General features: G+C 56.6%; 6 protein-coding genes across 6 annotated transcripts; 3 read left to right on the top strand and 3 right to left on the bottom strand.

Annotated features, from left to right (window-relative positions):
• Window positions 1-789: 789 nt before the first annotated feature.
• PHYSODRAFT_503368 (hypothetical protein) lies at window positions 790-1,965 on the bottom strand (the record flags this gene model as incomplete). Its single annotated transcript, XM_009527494.1, has 1 exon — window positions 790-1,965. One exon carries the CDS (start codon window positions 1,963-1,965, stop codon window positions 790-792), a length of 1,176 nt encoding a protein of 391 aa, XP_009525789.1.
• A 282-nt stretch (window positions 1,966-2,247) lies between these two features.
• PHYSODRAFT_314413 (hypothetical protein) lies at window positions 2,248-3,151 on the bottom strand (the record flags this gene model as incomplete). Its single annotated transcript, XM_009527493.1, has 4 exons — window positions 2,248-2,332; window positions 2,405-2,514; window positions 2,588-2,611; window positions 2,690-3,151. The coding sequence occupies 4 exons, from the start codon at window positions 3,149-3,151 to the stop codon at window positions 2,248-2,250; spliced, it is 681 nt and encodes a 226-aa protein (XP_009525788.1).
• Window positions 3,152-5,163: 2,012 nt separating this feature from the next.
• On the top strand, window positions 5,164-7,074 carry PHYSODRAFT_498384 (hypothetical protein; the record flags this gene model as incomplete). The annotated part of the gene is made up of 1 exon (XM_009527492.1): window positions 5,164-7,074. The coding sequence occupies one exon, from the start codon at window positions 5,164-5,166 to the stop codon at window positions 7,072-7,074; it is 1,911 nt and encodes a 636-aa protein (XP_009525787.1).
• A 1,937-nt stretch (window positions 7,075-9,011) lies between these two features.
• PHYSODRAFT_247971 (hypothetical protein) lies at window positions 9,012-10,877 on the top strand (the record flags this gene model as incomplete). The annotated part of the gene is made up of 1 exon (XM_009527491.1): window positions 9,012-10,877. One exon carries the CDS (start codon window positions 9,012-9,014, stop codon window positions 10,875-10,877), a length of 1,866 nt encoding a protein of 621 aa, XP_009525786.1.
• Window positions 10,878-11,012: 135 nt separating this feature from the next.
• On the bottom strand, window positions 11,013-11,879 carry PHYSODRAFT_300079 (hypothetical protein; the record flags this gene model as incomplete). Its single annotated transcript, XM_009527490.1, has 1 exon — window positions 11,013-11,879. One exon carries the CDS (start codon window positions 11,877-11,879, stop codon window positions 11,013-11,015), a length of 867 nt encoding a protein of 288 aa, XP_009525785.1.
• A 320-nt stretch (window positions 11,880-12,199) lies between these two features.
• PHYSODRAFT_330780 (hypothetical protein) lies at window positions 12,200-12,559 on the top strand (the record flags this gene model as incomplete). The annotated part of the gene is made up of 1 exon (XM_009527489.1): window positions 12,200-12,559. One exon carries the CDS (start codon window positions 12,200-12,202, stop codon window positions 12,557-12,559), a length of 360 nt encoding a protein of 119 aa, XP_009525784.1.
• Window positions 12,560-17,547: the final 4,988 nt, after the last annotated feature.

The following is a 17,547-nucleotide window of genomic DNA, read 5'->3' as shown; positions in this document are numbered from 1 at the left end:
ACGCTACTGTCTGTCTTGTTGAGTAAAGTTCCAGCTCTCTGATGTTGCGTATTATGCAGTCGTGACGTGGGTAAACATGGGTCTCCTGCCGTCAACTGCAGTCTCCCTTTACCTCGTGTTCTTGTGCTACCAGACAGTTCGAGCGAACCCAAGTGCCGCCTGCGCGCCGTTGCATTTCACCACTGAAGAGAAGCAGCAGGAGCAATCAGGAGTTATCACGAACACTTTGGTTGCAGCGTTCACTATCACCTGGACAAGCTGGCGAACGTCGGCGACCAGCACCTCGTTTTTCGGGTCGTCTTCTGCTCAAAAGCATCCTGAAAATGCTGGAGATGAAGATGACGAGGAACTCGCGAGTATCGGGCTGACGTCTTCGCGGTTGGCGAAGGAAGCGCAGCGTGAGGTGGAAGTGGTGCCAGAGTACCAGTTCCACGTGCTGATGGTGCTGGCATCGCTTTACATGGCGATGGTTCTCACGAACTGGGGAAGCTTCGACGGGTAAGGGAGGATTTTCGTTGTTGAACTTGGCTACCGCTGAAAACTTACGTACATGGTTGGCATTGTCAGGTCGTCGTCGAACGATGATGAAGTTGTGACTATGTGGGTCAAGGCGATCTCACAATGGGTGGCGTCTGGACTATTCCTTTGGACCCTCGTAGCGCCTGCCGTATTCCCCGGCCGGGACTTCTTGTAGGTGAGGCCGCTATCAAACGCGGAATGCTGTAACAATGCGTAATTCATGAGCTGGTTGTGTCGTTTGTCTCTCAAAATCCCGTATCATTCTCTATTTCATTTTCGGCTCCTTGGATCAACACGCTGTCGCTTTCGACGCCCAGATCCCGAGCGAGCTTTACCTCCACCTCCAGCTCCTCGTTGCCTTGTCGATGTTGACTTCGCAACCCGAAGTGTCTGTCCCCCACACAGCGATCCATCCAACTTACGAACTGCGTCAAGCGCCTGAGCCTCGTTGGCGAAGTCCACCATGTACCCAGTCAAGTCAGCCGCGGCGCTGGCGTCTTTCGTAAATGACACTACTCCTGGACACTCTTGGAGGGCATTGACCAAAGTCACCAGCTCTAGCGGTTCGCTGGTCGAAACGTGAATAGAGGAGGAAGCTTGGCTGCTGCAGCTGCTGGCGCCGTCCTCGATGTCCATTTGCTCCGACGATGAGCGTGCTGAGCGAGGCTTCGGGGGAACAGCATACGCGTCGCCATTATTTAATGGTACGCTGCTACTGTTATCGACGACAGGGAACGCCATTTCTTGCTCTGGCGCGCACGAGAACGGATACTGCGGGGCTCCTCCTTGATAGTACGGTGGCTGTGGTGCACTCATCCACCCAGGCGCACTTCCTCCGAAACTTTGATGCTGTGGCACCTGTTGGTAGTTCGCTGGGCCTCCATAGTTTGCATACGGCTGGAAAGGTTGCTGGGGGGCTGGAGGATACGGCACAAGCTGCATCGGGTAGTACTCGACCCCCGCCGACATTCCCATGGAAGTATGAAACCCGGCTGAGTGAGACGGTGGGTAGCTGTCGTTTGGTACGACTTCTCTGGGCGAAGTCATCGAGTACTGCGGGAAATAACCCCCTTCCCTTGAGTGCTCCGTGCTTCGCATCAGGTGCGCGAAACGCGCCTCCACTGCACGCAAGTCGACATCTTCCGAGCACCCCGTCACGACACGTTCACTGGACGAGTGATCCAGACGCATGGAGTCGTTGGTGCCGATTGAATTGCCGCCGTGCGTGGTAGTGAACAGACTTGGCGCCAAAATGACAATCGCTTGTAGAAACTTGCCAGAGCCGAGGGGCAGCTCCATTTGGTGAAGCTGCAGCGCTGCCTGGGCAGCGTTTGTCTCGCAGTCAAATTTCACGAACGCCACGCCCTGTGCCTCACCCGTGCTCTTTACAACTTTGATATCCATGAACTCCATTCCCGAGAATGACGACACAACCGACGAAAGCATGTGCGTCGCCAAAAACCGATCGTACAGCAGTAGCACCCAAAGCCGCTCTTTTCGACCATCAGAAGTCGCTGTCGTTGTAATTGACGCTGGCGCATTTTCGTGCGGGAGACGGCAACTCATGCCACCAGAGCCCAGGCCACTTTCAGCATGGAAGTTTGTCAATTTATCTCGCTGTTGCAGTTGATGCCCTCCCGTGTCGTGCGCGAAGGATAACTGGATGGCACATACGCGTTAGAACTACGAATACCAGCTTGTACCGCTCGATAGATGGTCGACGCACCGTCATGAACTCAGTTTTCTCAGGACTTTCATCTCCTTGGGACGATTCCTCGCTAAATGATTTGACGACAAGGGCTGCAGTTGAAGACTGCGAGAGACAAGCAGGGTCCAAGGCTTGCATGTCAGATACTGAACTAATCGACAGGCTCTGCACCACAACCTTACCTTTGTATACCTGACGTAGGCCATCGTTCTCACACGACCGAAGCTTTTGACGAGCTCCACGGACTCAAAATCGCCGTAGACGGCAAACATTGCCTCGAGCTCCTGCTCGGTGAACTGTAAAACAAGCGAAGTGTTAAAGAAGCTTGGAGCCCGAATAGGTCGGATACCGGGATCGCACCTTGTATGTCGACGTGAAGAAAAGCTTCGTTCGTGCCGGCTCAGGAGTCTCCGATTTGAACTCGAGCTTTATGCTCCGGTGTTTCTCGTAGCTGCTATCTACACCGGCGCTACTGGGTCGAGCAGATCCTCGTTCTATCGCGTTGCTGTCTTGGGTGTGTCTCTCGTGAGTTGCCTGATGCTTCGCTACTCGATACGACTCTTCCAGCGTGTTGTCCGAAGACTGCCGTTTGCAAAGCTTTTTGGATATTATCTCTGCCTTCAGCGCCTCCGGCGACAAACTGATGTCACTTCGATCGGAGATTTTACGAGGCGGGGACAACGGCGGGATGTTGCCGCGGGACTGCGCTTTCAGCGTCGGCGGAGGCGACGTGGTTGTGTTGCTTCGTTTGCGGCGGATACCGCTAGCATCAGACCCATCCTCAGTGCTGGAACCGCTGCCATCTAGACTCTGACGTCGCCTGCGCAATTGGTGCTTCGAGCGCGGAGGAGGCACGGCCCGGCTCTCTCTCGTCGACACTCTAGGTGTCCACAGGGAATCGGGAGGAGATCCTCGAACTGTCATCGGAGTCGAAGCCAGCGTCACGGAGCGGATGCTGGAGGCCAGTGAGTCTGTGCAGTTTTCCTCCTCCAGCTCGTCCTCAGATCCCGGCACCACAATCGACAAATTGCCACCGCCACGCTTTTTCTTGTTGCCACGGCTCGGAGTTGCCATCACACGCTGGTACGCAACAAAAAGGTTATCACCCGACTTGGTCCGTGCCCCTTGCTCCACCACCGTCAGCATGCCGCTCATTACCTGCTCCACTTGCTTCCGGTCTGCATCCGGGTCCATCGACTCGTCCCTGACATTACCAGCAGTGGAGGGCTGCTTTGACACCACCACCTCCTCTTTCTTCGCAGTCTTCGCAGCGGTGTGGATAGCAGTAGCAGCCACGAAACCCTCCAGTCGATGCTTGTCCAGCAGATACGCCGGCGAAACTCTGCTGGAGCCCAAGGGCTGAGCAGCAACTGGCGGACTTGAGCGCTGTCGCTTGCCCGGCAGTCGAGCCTCGATCCCCCCGTCGTCTTCTCTGAGTCCGCCCTCCGCTTTCCCATCCAGATCCTGTCGCGCGTGCTGGTCGCGCTTCAATTTGCCATTGCCGCCCACAGGTCTCTCCTTGGCCACCGTCACCTGGAAAAAGCGTTAAAACACGGTAAAACCACGAGTCAGATTTTGCCCCGCTTAATTCACCTTCGAACCAAAGACTCCTCTTGCCCCAGCACCTTGAGTATGTGGCCGTCCTCGAGCTTCATGTGGTCCAGCTTCTCGATGGCGGCGGCCGCGTTGGCCGGGTCCTCATACTGCAAGAAGGCGAAACCCTATCGTCCGTTTGAGCGTTTTTAACATATCAGAAACAGTGGAGACAGCATAGTGAAAGCAAGTAAAAAGTTAAAACAATTGCGTACGCGTGATTTTTTGCTTCGGTCGAGCGCCAAATGCAGGTGTTTGATGGCGCCGCACGTCGAAAAGAGCGCGCGCAGCTCGTCCACTTTGCGGTCGCGTCCGCACACGATAAAGAGCCGCGAGAGCTCGGAGAGGCGCGGATCTGCAGCGGCGGACGCAGGCGCGGACTCGGACTCGGTCGCCGGCTGCTGGGACGCGCTGGGGCCCGCGGCCGCGCGGCCGCCACCTTGGTGTTCCATGCGCTGTTTTGTTGTGACGTTGGCACGATTTACGAATAAGAAGTACGATTTAGCGATCCTGTGGTTTGGCATATGGGGAAGCACAGGTTTTCCGGCGGTCGTAAGGCTTTTGTAGCCATGTTGTAGCCGATCTTCGCTGAGATCAATTGAGACGCGAGGCCTCGTGCGTTGTGCGGTCGCTGCTGGGGCTACTTACTGGCTGGGGGCTCTTTAACGCTCAACTGGTGGGTGCTGCTGGTGCTGGGTGTTGTCCGTACAGATCCACAGCTCGTTGGCGACAACCTGGCTTACACTAAGGTTGCGTTTTCCGGATCAGAGTCTATTGGCATGAGAATCTCCTGGAGCGTGTACTACGCGGAAGTTATTGTGAGGGGCAGCATGGTTGCACTTTTCATCGTTGCGGCGCTGGACTCGCACACAGTTACGGGTATTTTTATTTTGGTAGTTCCTGAGGGCTGATTTTAGTAGTTCCTGAGGATATCTTGCGATCAACATCTCCAGCTATTCTTACCTTTGCCCACCACGCAATCAATACCCCACTGCTTCATTCTCAGTTCTGGAGGGAGTTCCTCGAGCAACGACCAATCTTAGCATACTTCCTTCAACCAGTTTTCATTTCGACTTCCAAGTGACTGATAATCAGTGCAGCTTAGACAGAGCAGAGGTTTGACCACTGTACTGCGAGTGTTCATGACGAAGACGCACGTGCTGCTTCCAGGAGGGAAGAGGGGGCCGAGAGCGAGCTCGGTGGACTCAACCGCAGTCACCCACGAGGGCGAGTTCATCGCTGTGCACCTCAAGAGCAAAAAGCACGAGTGGAAGTGGCAGTTCTTCAACCTCTCGCGTCGGCTGGGAGCCATCGTCTCGGCCTGCATTTACGTGTACGCGTCCATGACCGCGTCCTGGTGGGCGATCCAAGTGCTGAGCGGAGCGCATAACCCCACCGAGACGCTTCGAGTGTTCACGTCGTCGCTCATCAAAGGCTACATGGGCGATGGCTTGATCAAGGACAGTCCGTTGGTGCAGGACGTACTGGGAGGCGACACCACGCCCCGCGACTACATGCTCTTCCTCGAGTCCAGTACAAACACCTCGACCGACGGCTGCTCAGGACTACCGCTCTTCAATTCGGAGATTTACAGCTACGACTTTCTGAGTCCGGGCTATCAGGGGATGGTCTCCAGTACCAAGTACAACGCCACCGCCCTCGCAGACTTGGAGCTCGTGGTTATCATCGCCGATTGCTCCTTCAGCCAGCTCAAGGCTGGCGATCCGTCGGACGTGCGCGTGTACAACCTGGTGCACTCGTGGAGTGATCCCAGCGACTTGTACTTGATGACTCTGTCGCTCTCCGTGCAGGAATACGAACAACGCGACCACAACAAGGAAGGGCCAGCAGTAGTGGGCATGCTCACTCTCGTCCAGAGTATGCAAGACACGAACGTGGCGCAGTACTACATGGTCGCGCTCACCTACCCGTACCAGCGGGCTCCGGACTTCGAAATGTACGAAGTGGTTGGCGTCACGAATGAAAGTTATTTATCCTTGACGAGCATTCCGCGGGACCCAGACACTGAGCCGGTCAAGCACTTGCTTACAGCGCGGAAGCGCGGGTTCTACAATGGAGGCACCCAGTCCAATGTCCGCACGATGTACTCCATCCTGGACGGTGTGAACGCCACGAACGCGTTGACTCGTTGGGAATGGATCGGTGAAGCCGTGACAATCGACTCGTGGGCCTGGGTGCACTGCATCCATTTCTTCTTCGGGCTGCAGGTAATTTATTCCCTGGTGGTGCTGCTCCTCGTCACGTACCAGAAGATTCGGTCGGGCAAGATCTGGCTTGGAGATCCGTTCGCGTCCATTTCGACGGCGACGCTCGTTATGCGCGGCATTCTGGTGCTGCTCTCTTGGGCGATCGATTCCTTCTGGTCGATCAACGAGTTCGCCATGTCGAGAGCCGCGATGATCTCGGGTTCATCGCCTGTACGCGTCCACAAGGAGCTGATGCACGCCGACCTTTTCGCCGTGTACCTTGGCTTGGTGGCTTTCCTGAGCTCCGTGTTCCGAGAGCGCATTGATCCCTCTTTCGCCACCTTTTTGTTCGAGATGGTCCACCAGAACCGTCAGAAGATCGTTCGCCTGTCGTCAGCAGTGGTGGAAGAGGTGGTCACCTACTCGGAAGCCCAATACAACATTGGCATTGCAACGGTAACCCCACTACTGGCCGATATGTCCCCACTGCGGCTGTGGTCGTCGTTCGAGTTCCCCGAAAAGGACGCCAAGTTCCTCGCCGCGTCCTTCACGCCCATGCTCTTCCTCATGTGCTCCATCACAGTGTTTGCGATCCTACGCAAGATTTACCGCTTCTTCCGGCCGGATCAAGTTCGACAGAGATCGAGTATTGGCACGGACACGTCCGCAAACTCATCGGCAAACGAGCGCAGTGCCATGACCCAGAGGGGAATCGTCACCAACTTCGAGATCTCGACTGGATCCATGCTGCAGACGCGCTTCGGACTCATCTCCGACTACAGCAACTACGTCTTCTTCAAAGGAATGAAGTTCGCGTCGGCGGACGGGGTCTATTGCTCTGGATATGTGATCGTGAACGAGAAGTATCTGGTGAGCTCGAAAGACTTGTGGGCTATTGTGATGATCAAGTTGCTGCGTACCCGATTTAAGAATGTCCACGTGTATGAGGTACACGGCCACACGGTGAAGGATACGGCGAGGTTGGTGTTCCCTTCGACGTTCTTGTGGTCGGATCTGTGGCGTTTGAACGTCACGGTACTGCTATGAATTCGAGTTATGGCGCAGATAGAGTTAGCGAACCCTGACTTACAGTTAACCTTAAAGCATTTTTCTTCCAGTGTCTTCTCGGTTGCGGCACTTCGCCTTAAAACGTGAGTTCGAAGTGGAGACTGGGATAGAAACGACTACCAAGACACATTATGCCCCGTATGTTGTCCGTTGCCTTATAAGGAGCAGACGCCGTGGTCTTAGAAGCGTACCTGAATGGGAATCTCCGGCGGGCGCGTGGCTCCATCGGCCGACATTGCAATGCTTATTAGCACAGGTTCTTTGCAGGCGGGTTGCAGCTGTTGCGCCATCCGACGAAAATACATCAAGGCCGAAGAGCACTGTTCTGCTTCGCTTCAGCTCTATTCTTACCTTAACCTTGGTGACGTTCCTACGAACTCGATCAGCGCTTCAAGTGAATCTTATCCAGTCATGACGAAGATCGCTGCAAATAGGGAAAGCCAACCTGAGTGCTTTAATGCGTTGAAGTTGGTTGCAACCAGTTTCATTTCGACCCGAAGTACTCATCGAATTAGTTCGGGGGTAAAGAGCACCAAGCGCGTGGATGGTAAAGACACGCGAGGAGCCGGTGAAGAAGGAGAGGGCGAGGGGCATCTCCGTGGATTCGACAGCGCTCACTCACGATGGCGAGTTCATCACTGTGCACTTCAGGGGCAAAAAGCGCGAGTGGAAGTGGCAGTACTTCAACCTACTACGCCGACTCACCGCCATCGCCTCTGCTGGCCTCTACGTGTACTTCTCCATGACGGCCACGTGGTGGTCGTTGTGTGGTGTAGTAGCACGCACAAAATCGTCAGATGGGGCGCCCTAGCTACAAACACAACAACAGCCGTGTTGGCCTGCGCTGAGATGTCCCCCAGCGGTTCGGCCCTTCCGGGACAGTGATGTCTCGTCCTCGCCGAGACCAAGTACCCCAAGCCAGTCAATCACGGAAGCCAGCTGAGTTACCTGACTCCGGAATTAGAAATCCCGTGCCCTCCGCCAAAGGACGGACGACGGCTCTCGCGGGCTTTTACGGGTCGCCGAGAGCAAAGGCTTCTCGACTCAGCAATCAGTGCCCGGGACGTACGGGAACACCGGCGCGCAGCGGTGGCGAGACTTTTCCTTCGCGCTTGGCGAGACACGCGCCCAACCCGGGCCGACCTTAATCTCTTGGCGCTACCAGTCAACACCCTACAAGCTATGCCTCTCGGGTGCTGACAGCAGACATAATCCGGCCCGTGCAGGGGCTTACTGGAAGCGCGTGCACGTGTTGTGGACCTAGAAAATTCTGCGCTGTTGTTTGTTATCTCTGTCGGGCGCCCTGAAGGGGCGCCTCCACTATTCCTAAGCTCCTATACAAATACCAAATGAAAGTGGGCGGTTTTGGATCTCGGCCGACTCTTCACCGAGCTCGGCGACGCTTGAGCTCGGCTAAGCCGGATAACCTGTCCGGATAACCCCTTGAACTCGGCTGAGCCCGATACGGCGTGTCCGGATAACCTGGCGAACTCGGCTGAGCCGAATAAGATGTCCGGATAACCCAGTGAACTCGGCGGAGCCGGATAAGGTGTCCAGATAACACGGCGAACTCGTCGGAGCGACCCTTGGACTCGACTGGGCGACTCCCGGACTCAATTGGACCCGGTTATCGTATCTGGATGGTACGTGGTGCCGTTTAGCCGAGCTCGGCGGCTTGAACTCCCCATGACCTCGGCTGAGCGTGTCCAGTGCCTTCCTGAACTCGGCTGGGTCTTCATCACTGGGCCTACCACGTGTCACCAGGTCGGGGCCGGTGTGCCTTGAGTTTCTGACACCATCAGCCGAGTTCAGCGGTCCATCAGCCCACTGAGCTCGGCGGACGGTCATCCCGCCGAGTAGAACTTGGCTCCTGGTACGTTGTTCCACTGCGGCCTTGGAGTGTGACACAAAACTTGATGTTCCCTACACCACAGTTACAAGTGCTGAGCGGAGCGCACAACCCGACCGAAATTCTTCGAGTGTTCACGTCGTCGCTCATCAAAGGCTACATGGGCGACGGCTTGATCAAGGACAGTCCGTTGGTGCAGGACGTACTGGGAGGTGACACCACGCCCCGTGACAACGTCCTATACCTCGAGACTGCTGAGCAGACTTCCACTGAGGGTTGCTCCGCGTTGCCACTTTTCAACTCGGCGATGTACGGGTACGACTTCCTGAACCCTGCGTACCTGGACATGGTCTCCGACACCAAGTACACTATCACCGCCCTCGAGGAGTTCGAGCTCGTGGTCACTATCGTCGACTGTTCCTTCAGCCAGATCAAGTCAGGCGATACGTCTCAAGCCCGAGTCTACAACTTCGTACGCTCGCGTTTCGACTCGACCGACCTGCACTTGATCACAGTGTCGCTCTCAGTGCAAGAGTACGAAGTACGCGCGCACAATAAGCAGGGTCCCGCGTTGCTGGGCATGCTCACCGTCATCGACGACATGCAAGACACCAACGTGACGCAGTACTACATGGCAGCGCTCACGTACCCGTACCAGCGGACCGCAAACTTCGAGATGTACGAACTTGTGGGCGTCACGGATGAGAGCTACTTGTCTCTAACGAGCATTCCCCAGAACCCCGAGACGGAGCCGGTCAAGCACCTGCTGACAGCTCGGAAGCGCGGGTTCTACAACGGCGACACGCAGTGCAATGTTCGCACGATGTACTCGCTACTTGACGGGGTAAGTGCCACCAAGGCTTTGACTCGCTGGGAATGGATCGGAGAAGCCGTCATGGTCGACTCCTGGACCTGGGTGCACTGTTTTCACTTCTTTTTCGGACTGCAGATGACCTACTCGTTGGTGGTCTTGTTCCTCGTAATGTACCAGAAGATTCGGTCGGGCAAGATCTGGATCGGGGACCCATTCGCCTACACCTCAACGACGACTCTCGTCATGCGCGGCATTTTGGTGTTCTTCTCTTGGATTATCGACTCCTTCTGGCCCGTCAACGAGTTCGCCATGTCGAGGGCTGCAACGCTTGCCAGCGCTCAAACGATCTGCGTCCACCCGGAAATGATGCACGCAGACCTGCTGGTTGTGTACTTTTGCTTGGCGAGTTTTCTGAGCTCCGTGTTCCAAGAGCGAATCGACCTGTCAGGGGCCATCTTTTTGTTCGAAGTCGTGTACGAGCACCGGCAGGCGCTGATCCAGGCTTCTTCAGCCGTGGTCAACGAAATCACAACCACCTTCAGTGTCCAGTACAAAGTCGGCATCGCAAAGCCAATTCCAGTCATTACCGACATGTCCCCACTGCGGCTGTGGTCGTCGTTCGAGTTCCCCGAAAAGGACGCCAAGTTCCTCGCCGCGTCCTTCACGCCCATGCTCTTCCTCATGTGCTCCATCACAGTGTTTGCGATCCTACGCAAGATTTACCGCTTCTTCCGGCCGGATCAAGTTCGACAGAGATCGAGTATTGGCACGGACACGTCCGCAAACTCATCGGCAAACGAGCGCAGTGCCATGACCCAGAGGGGAATCGTCACCAACTTCGAGATCTCGACTGGATCCATGCTGCAGACGCGCTTCGGACTCATCTCCGACTACAGCAACTACGTCTTCTTCAAAGGAATGAAGTTCGCGTCGGCGGACGGGGTCTATTGCTCTGGATATGTGATCGTGAACGAGAAGTATCTGGTGAGCTCGAAAGACTTGTGGGCTATTGTGATGATCAAGTTGCTGCGTACCCGATTTAAGAATGTCCACGTGTATGAGGTACACGGCCACACGGTGAAGGATACGGCGAGGTTGGTGTTCCCTTCGACGTTCTAGTGGTCGGATCTGTGGCGTTTGAACGTCACGGTGCTGCTATGAATTCGATAGATAAAACTTTGAAGGCTATGATTTATGCATTTTTCCATTAGTTTGCCGTGATATTTTCATTTGATAGTGTTACGTGCAGCGTGGTCACGAGTGTGGACCCCAGGCGTAGTTAGCAAACGCCATGTGACCGAGCCCCCATCCACCGTTGAGCTTCTTCGCAGCGGGGCGGTTCTCTTCCATGCCGGCACCTGCCCCCACCACAAATGTCGTGAAGTGATCGGGGGTGCGGTGGCAGACCGAGGCGTGCGGTGCATTCTTCCACGCGATGGTCGCCTCCATGCGCTCCTTGTACGTCTGGGTGGAAGCCGTCGAGAGCGTTTGGTCCAGCCAGCTCTGGAACTCGATCGCCCATGGCTCGATCGGGTGGTCTTCCGGGAACCAGTCCGCGTACATGTTGTGCGTGGCTTGGCCCGAGGTGATGATCAGAGTGTCCTCGTCGCGAAGTGGCGCGAGCGCCCTGCCCAGCTCGAAGTGGTCCTTTGCATTGAGCATGCGGTCGTTGATGGACATGGTGACGATGGGGATGTCGGCGTGCGGCCGCATCAAGAACATGGGCACGAACGTGCCGTGGTCGAACGGGCGGTCCACGAGCTTGGAGGCGATGCCGCTCTGAGACAGCAGCTCCTTCACTCTCGAGGCGAAGGCAGGATCGCCCTTCGCCCCGTACACGAGCTCGTAGGACTCGGCGGGGAATCCGCTGTAGTCGTAGAACATTTCGGGCGCAGCGGACTTGGAGATCTCGATGCCGGTGCTACGCGCCTCCCAATGCGCCGACACGAACAGGATGCGCTTGGGCAACTGGGCGTCGCTGGAGTAGATCTTCTTGAAGATGGCGGCCACGTTCTTGGCCGACTGGGAGTGCATGTCCAGACCCACGAACCCTTCGTCCAGCAGCCAGAGCGGCCCAGCGCCATGAGAGACGGCGACCACGGGCTGGTGGAACTTGTTCATGATTCGGGTTCGGTGCGATGCGTGTAGCTGGCTGGCTGGCTGTGCGTGCGTGCGCTGCAACTAGAGAATTGGAGAATGAGGCCTTGTCGCTCTCAAAACAGGGAGCCTGCTAACGCAGGTTTGATCACTAATGGAGCCTGTCACATTTGCGTTGACCTGTAACACGAGCAGCGGATAACGCTGTGAGCGCGTTTCTTCGCTACCGAAGGACAAGTTAACGCAAACTGTCAACAGCTGAGTAAGTGAGACGGCGAGGAGGCAGTCGATCATTCCTCAATTCCCTTCGTCCCGAACACCGCAAAGCCCAATCCACCACGGCCATGACCACCTTCCACCACCCAGTCGTTGCCGTCTCACACGGACCCGGTCCGCTGTGGCTGCTCTCGTCGGGCTTCGTCGGCATGAGCAACAGCAGCCTGCCCGCGCCCACGCTAACCACCACGTTCGAGAAGCTGTACCCCAAGGGCGAGAACCTCCCCAAGCGAATCTTCTTCATCTTCGCGCACTGGGAGTCCGACAGCAGCGGCTTCGAGATCTCCAGCGCCGCCAGCCCCGACATGATCTTGTGGTATTGGAAAGTGGCAGTTTCCAACGCTGTTGACCCGCCAGCCCGACAATCAAGTTCAATCAAGGGGCGATCAAGGCGAGGTCAAGCGAGAGACGGAGATGGCTGCTTCTGATTGGATGATGACATTATCCTCGGTAGAGTGACAGGCAGTGGCCGAAGCCTCGTCGGGTCCTAATAGAACCCCGAACGAGGCTTCATGGTACCCACTTTTAGGTACAGATGCATTTAGTTACGTACTTCGGCCGCACTTATTAGTGTAGCCGCGGTCGTCATTTGATGTGTCCGGAATCGCCTTATTGCGACCGTTCACACTAGATATTTGTATAGGGACATAGGACTCATCATAGGATGACCAGAACGAGGCCCCAGGGCCTCAGAAAACTCAGTAATAAAAATACAGTCTTCCCCCAAAGCCAACATGGGTCAAGTCCGACTTCGGTAAGTGTAGCTAGCTTATTGTAGTGCCTGGATACGCTCGGCTGCGTGTGGATGCCTGTCGGGGAGCTTATCGTGCATTGACCGAGAGTTTCCTCGGCAGCGCCAAGAGTTGGCGTGGCCGGAGAGGCAGGAACGGTATTAGAGTATCGTTCAGTATATATTTGTCGGATAAGAGTTCCCTGAGTGTATTAGTCTACCTACCGAGGTTTTACCTTGGTTCCCCTGTATAAGGCCTAACACGCCGGTACCCTTCCTTCCTGAGGGACTGCAGTGGGGTTGCGCGAAAGCGCTACATAGTATCCTAGCCTTAGCTCGTGGCTAGTGGTACAGGTTTGGGTTGACCGAAGATAACCTAAGGTGCACAGAGGCGCTTGTAACCGACCCGGTGTAAGGGATCGTTCCTGGTCTTCAGGTTTTCATCAAATAAGCGCTTACCTTTGCGGGTTAGCGTGTTGTTGGAGTCTCTAATACCTTTTGGTAGAGGAGGATTTTAGTGGAATTACCACACCACAGCTGGTGCCGCGACCCGGGATTGGTGTGACCTTCTATGTGTCTTGGTTGTTGTAGGTCTTTACCCCCAACGAGTGAAGAGGAGAAGAAGAAGAAGAGAGAAGATGGCGAAGGGAGTCAAGTCAGCGGTACCAGCAACGCCGACCAAGTCGAGTGGAACGCGCAACGAGACTTCGGTGCGCTCCGGAAGCTCATTCTCGACCCCAACGACGGATCGGATGGAGTCGATTGACGAGCGTTCGGTGAGCTACGACACGGCGATTGATTCGTCGGACGCCAAAGAAGATGACGAAGATGATGACTGGGATGTCCGGACAGCGATGTCCGAGACTTCGAAGCTGCGGTTGTGTCGGCATGCCGCAGTGGAGGATCAAGGTCGATTACCCGCGACCTCTCCGACACGTTCAAGGACATGCCGGGCCCCGAGCCCGCCTACGACGCGGATGACGGTGCCACCGAGGGCTTCAAACCCTCGGTGACGGTAGGAGGGGCAACCTCCGAGCCGGTTGGCACTCGTCCTCCCCTCAACGACAACGGGGATACTCCGGCGGCCAACAAGGTCCTAGGCTGGTGCCTAGACCTGATGAAGACCAAGAGCGAATGGATGCAGTTGTTCTCCCCGAAGCAAGTCCGCCAGGCCATCTGGATGGACCTCGGAGGGGCGTTGGCTACGCCGATCAACTCAACGAGCACTCGGCACGTTGCGCAGAATACTGTGGACCTCCTGCGAGCTATGGGGTGCGAACCCCAGATCCTCCCCACGGAGGCTGCGCTCGCGAGTTGGACGCCGACCGCCGCTGCCACGGCGTTAACCAAGTGGAGGAAGAAGCTGCGTAATGCCTTTGGAGTGGCGGACGTCAGTTCGCGAGGCCCAACGATGCTTCGTTCGACCTCGGAGGCAGTAGACCCGTCGACGGTCCCGCTACCAGCGACCCCTCGGAAGGGAGCCACTGATGACGGTGTCTTTGCAACCAAGGGCGAAGCCTCGCCGTACATGCAAGACTCGCACATGGTAACTCCACGATCTAAGGACCGTTGTGAACGTCTGGCTAGGGAGAACGAGGCTTCATTCGCCACGCCTGGCACGCGCGGAGCGACCGGTCGTCGGTCCGGCCGACGTTACGACCTCCAAGATGATTCGTCGGACAGCGACGACGACCTCGGGCCCGACTACTACGAAGGGGACCTACCGAGCGATGGACACGTCAGGTGCGCGAGCTAAGCGCGACCGACAACCAGAGCTCAACCCCAAAGCTCGAGATCGCCACGCATTTGCCTCTCGCCAACATCAAGCCGTTCTACGGAACGCGCGACAAGAGCGAGCACTCCATGCAGTGGCTCCGAACGTTCATCTATGAGATGAAGGGAACGCGTGCACCACCCAACGAGTGGTGTATGCCGTTCGAACTTAAGCTCAGGGATGGAGCCCTGCACTGGTGTCGCCAGCGCCCACGCAAGACAAGACGCACGTGGAAGTTGCTGAGCGAGGCGTTCATCAAGTACTATTGCTCGAAGTTTTCCCAGTCTGCGAAGGCTCGGTACTACTCGGCCAAGCGGGAAGACCAGGAACACGTTTGTGACTACCTCAACCGGATCAACGGCTACGCTCGCAACGCCGGTGTGCAATTTGAAAACGGTGGTCGTGACGCGAAGGACCACGTGGACCACTTCTTGGTCACGTGTGAGGACCGAAACTTAGAAGACCGTCTGTGCCCCGTCCGGGTCAAGAGCATCCATGACCTCGAAGACATGATCAACGACATCCTGCGTCTCCGTGACCGCAAATCGAACCGAGAGTCGTCGTTCCGCCGCTCTCGGAGTCAAGATGGACGTCGACGCGATGCGAGGTCGAACGAGGATTCTCGTGGTGGCTACCGCCGCGAACGACGCTACCACGACGAAGACCGTCGCGAACGACGTCGCCGTGACAACGACCGCAGTGAAGACGACCGTCGCCGTGACCGACGCGATGGATCGCCGTACCAGTCCCGAGTCACTTTGGTTGACGCGCTGGCCGATGTGATGGCGGAATGGAACGTCGGAGGCTCGGTCGGTGCACGCAACGAGGCTCCATACGCCCCCCGACGTGATGCTGAGGCGAACGAGGATTACTTCGAGGATGATCGCCAATACTCGGACGACCAACGCTTGGACGAGGATTCAGACGCTGATTACGACTCGGATGGGTCTACCGGACATGTCGCTGCTGCTAACGATGCTGAGCGCAGGGCCGCAGCCGAAGGAACGTTCGCTCGGTCTGATTACCGACGCTTCAGGAACGGAGGAGGCCCGTCCAACCGTGAACGAGATGGTCGACGCCAGTACTGTGCAACAGGTGCACGGCGCTGGGAAGTGTGAATCACTCCACGAGCTCACCAAGCTCCTGAAGTCCAAGGTCGACAAGAAGGATCTGTCACCAGAGCTGCAAAGCCTGGTGTATGGAAGCCATTTAAACTAGGCAGCCCGCCAACTGAAACTGGGTTGGTCCCAGTCGGGCTGCCACAGTTAGCTGAGCCTGCTGTTGATGCGGACTATCTGTCCGCGTTCACGGGCGAAAGCAAACGGCCTGACGACGACCTGAAGAACAATGAACGTGTGAAACCGACGGAAAATGGAGAGAACCGGGACGCAAGTCTCGTTGCGATTGGTATTGATGAAGATGATGATGATGAACGTGATGGACACCCGACCGAGGCTTTGATCACAAGGCTAGCCCAGATAAGGGGGGCACCTCGGAACCTCGTTCGGGCGGTGAAATTACTGCCCGGTGAGAGACTGGGTTGGTGGTCGTCCCAACGATACGACAAGAGGAAGGGAATGAGGGCTTTGGTCAATGGCGCAGTGGACGACGCGCGAACGAGGATACTCCTTGACACTGGAGCGAATGTTAGCGTGATTGCTGCCAGCTTCGCCAAGCGGCTACGTGTGCGAGAAGTCCGGGACCACGGACGAAGTCTCGAAGTCCGCGGCATCAACCCAGGGGTGATGGAGACCCGGCGACGGGTGCTCGTCAAGATCACCCTCGGGTGGGAGCAGGTCTACGAATTTGAAATGTGGATAATGGATCACAGTGCCGGGGTGGATGTGGTCCTTGGGATGGACTTCATGATCCCGGCTGGAATCCGGCTGGATCTATTTCATGGCACCGCACGCCTTCCGGACGAGGTCATGGTACCACTGCTAAAGTCGCAGAGTGCTGAAGATGACGAACCTTACGGCACGCAGCCTTCGTGTGGGCCGATCGAGGATTTATACGTACCCGGTCGCGAGTGGCGAGAGTTTCGACTGCCGCGCCAGCGGCTACCTCGTTCGGCGTACGATGTGTGGGTACGACGCACGGGCAAGCTTGTGCCGACCGTAGCGAGGTTTCGACGGGGACAGCCGATGTGGATACGGCTCACTAATATTACGACCACAGCGGCACAGCGCGCCAAGCATGACTCCGTAGTGCTGTGGGTACCGCATGGTGAACTACCGCGAGAGACCGGCTACGCGAGGTTGGATTCTAACAAGTACAAAGAGTGGCAGGTGTTGGCCTATTCAACGAGTCGTGATGAGACTCTGCAAGGACGAGAACGTCGTCTCTACGAGCAATGGTTGGCTGAACAGCCGCCTGCGGTCGAGCGCCGAACTTACCCGACGCCGCGAAAGATCCTGCCGAGGCCACCGGATGCACCGCTATGGCCAGAAGGCCGTCAACAAGCTCCGTTGGATGATGAGTACTCGTCACCCGATGTACATGGCTACGACGACGACCCCAGGGTCAGTGAAGGCTCGGTCGATGTCGCTCGAGCTGATACAACCGATGCGGATCGTGCTGGTGGGTCGAACGATGGTTCGGACGACGAGGCCAGCGCGTCGTATGACTCGGACGTACCCGGAGACTCGCCGCCTAGCCGAGCGGGTTGCCTGCCCGTGAATCCGAACAGTGGTGTTGACTCCACCGGCCAGGGAGCGACATACGCCTCGGTTGAGGCATCGGAAGCCAGTGATGAGCTGAGTGATGGTGACAGCGTGACGAACGACGGTTCGGAGGATGACCGCGACGTGGTAGTAGCGGTCGAGACAACTACATGGGATGTCCTGCCAACAGGGACCGCTGCGTCCAGCCTGGAGCCAGAGGAAACGTCGGCTGCGGTGTGTAGTAGCGAA

The sequence above is a fragment of the Phytophthora sojae genome (assembly GCF_000149755.1).
Source record: "Phytophthora sojae unplaced genomic scaffold PHYSOscaffold_4, whole genome shotgun sequence".
Lineage (NCBI taxonomy): Eukaryota > Oomycota > Peronosporomycetes > Peronosporales > Peronosporaceae > Phytophthora > Phytophthora sojae.
Note: the sequence above shows the minus strand (reverse complement) of the source record. Positions and strands in the feature narration are given on the sequence as shown.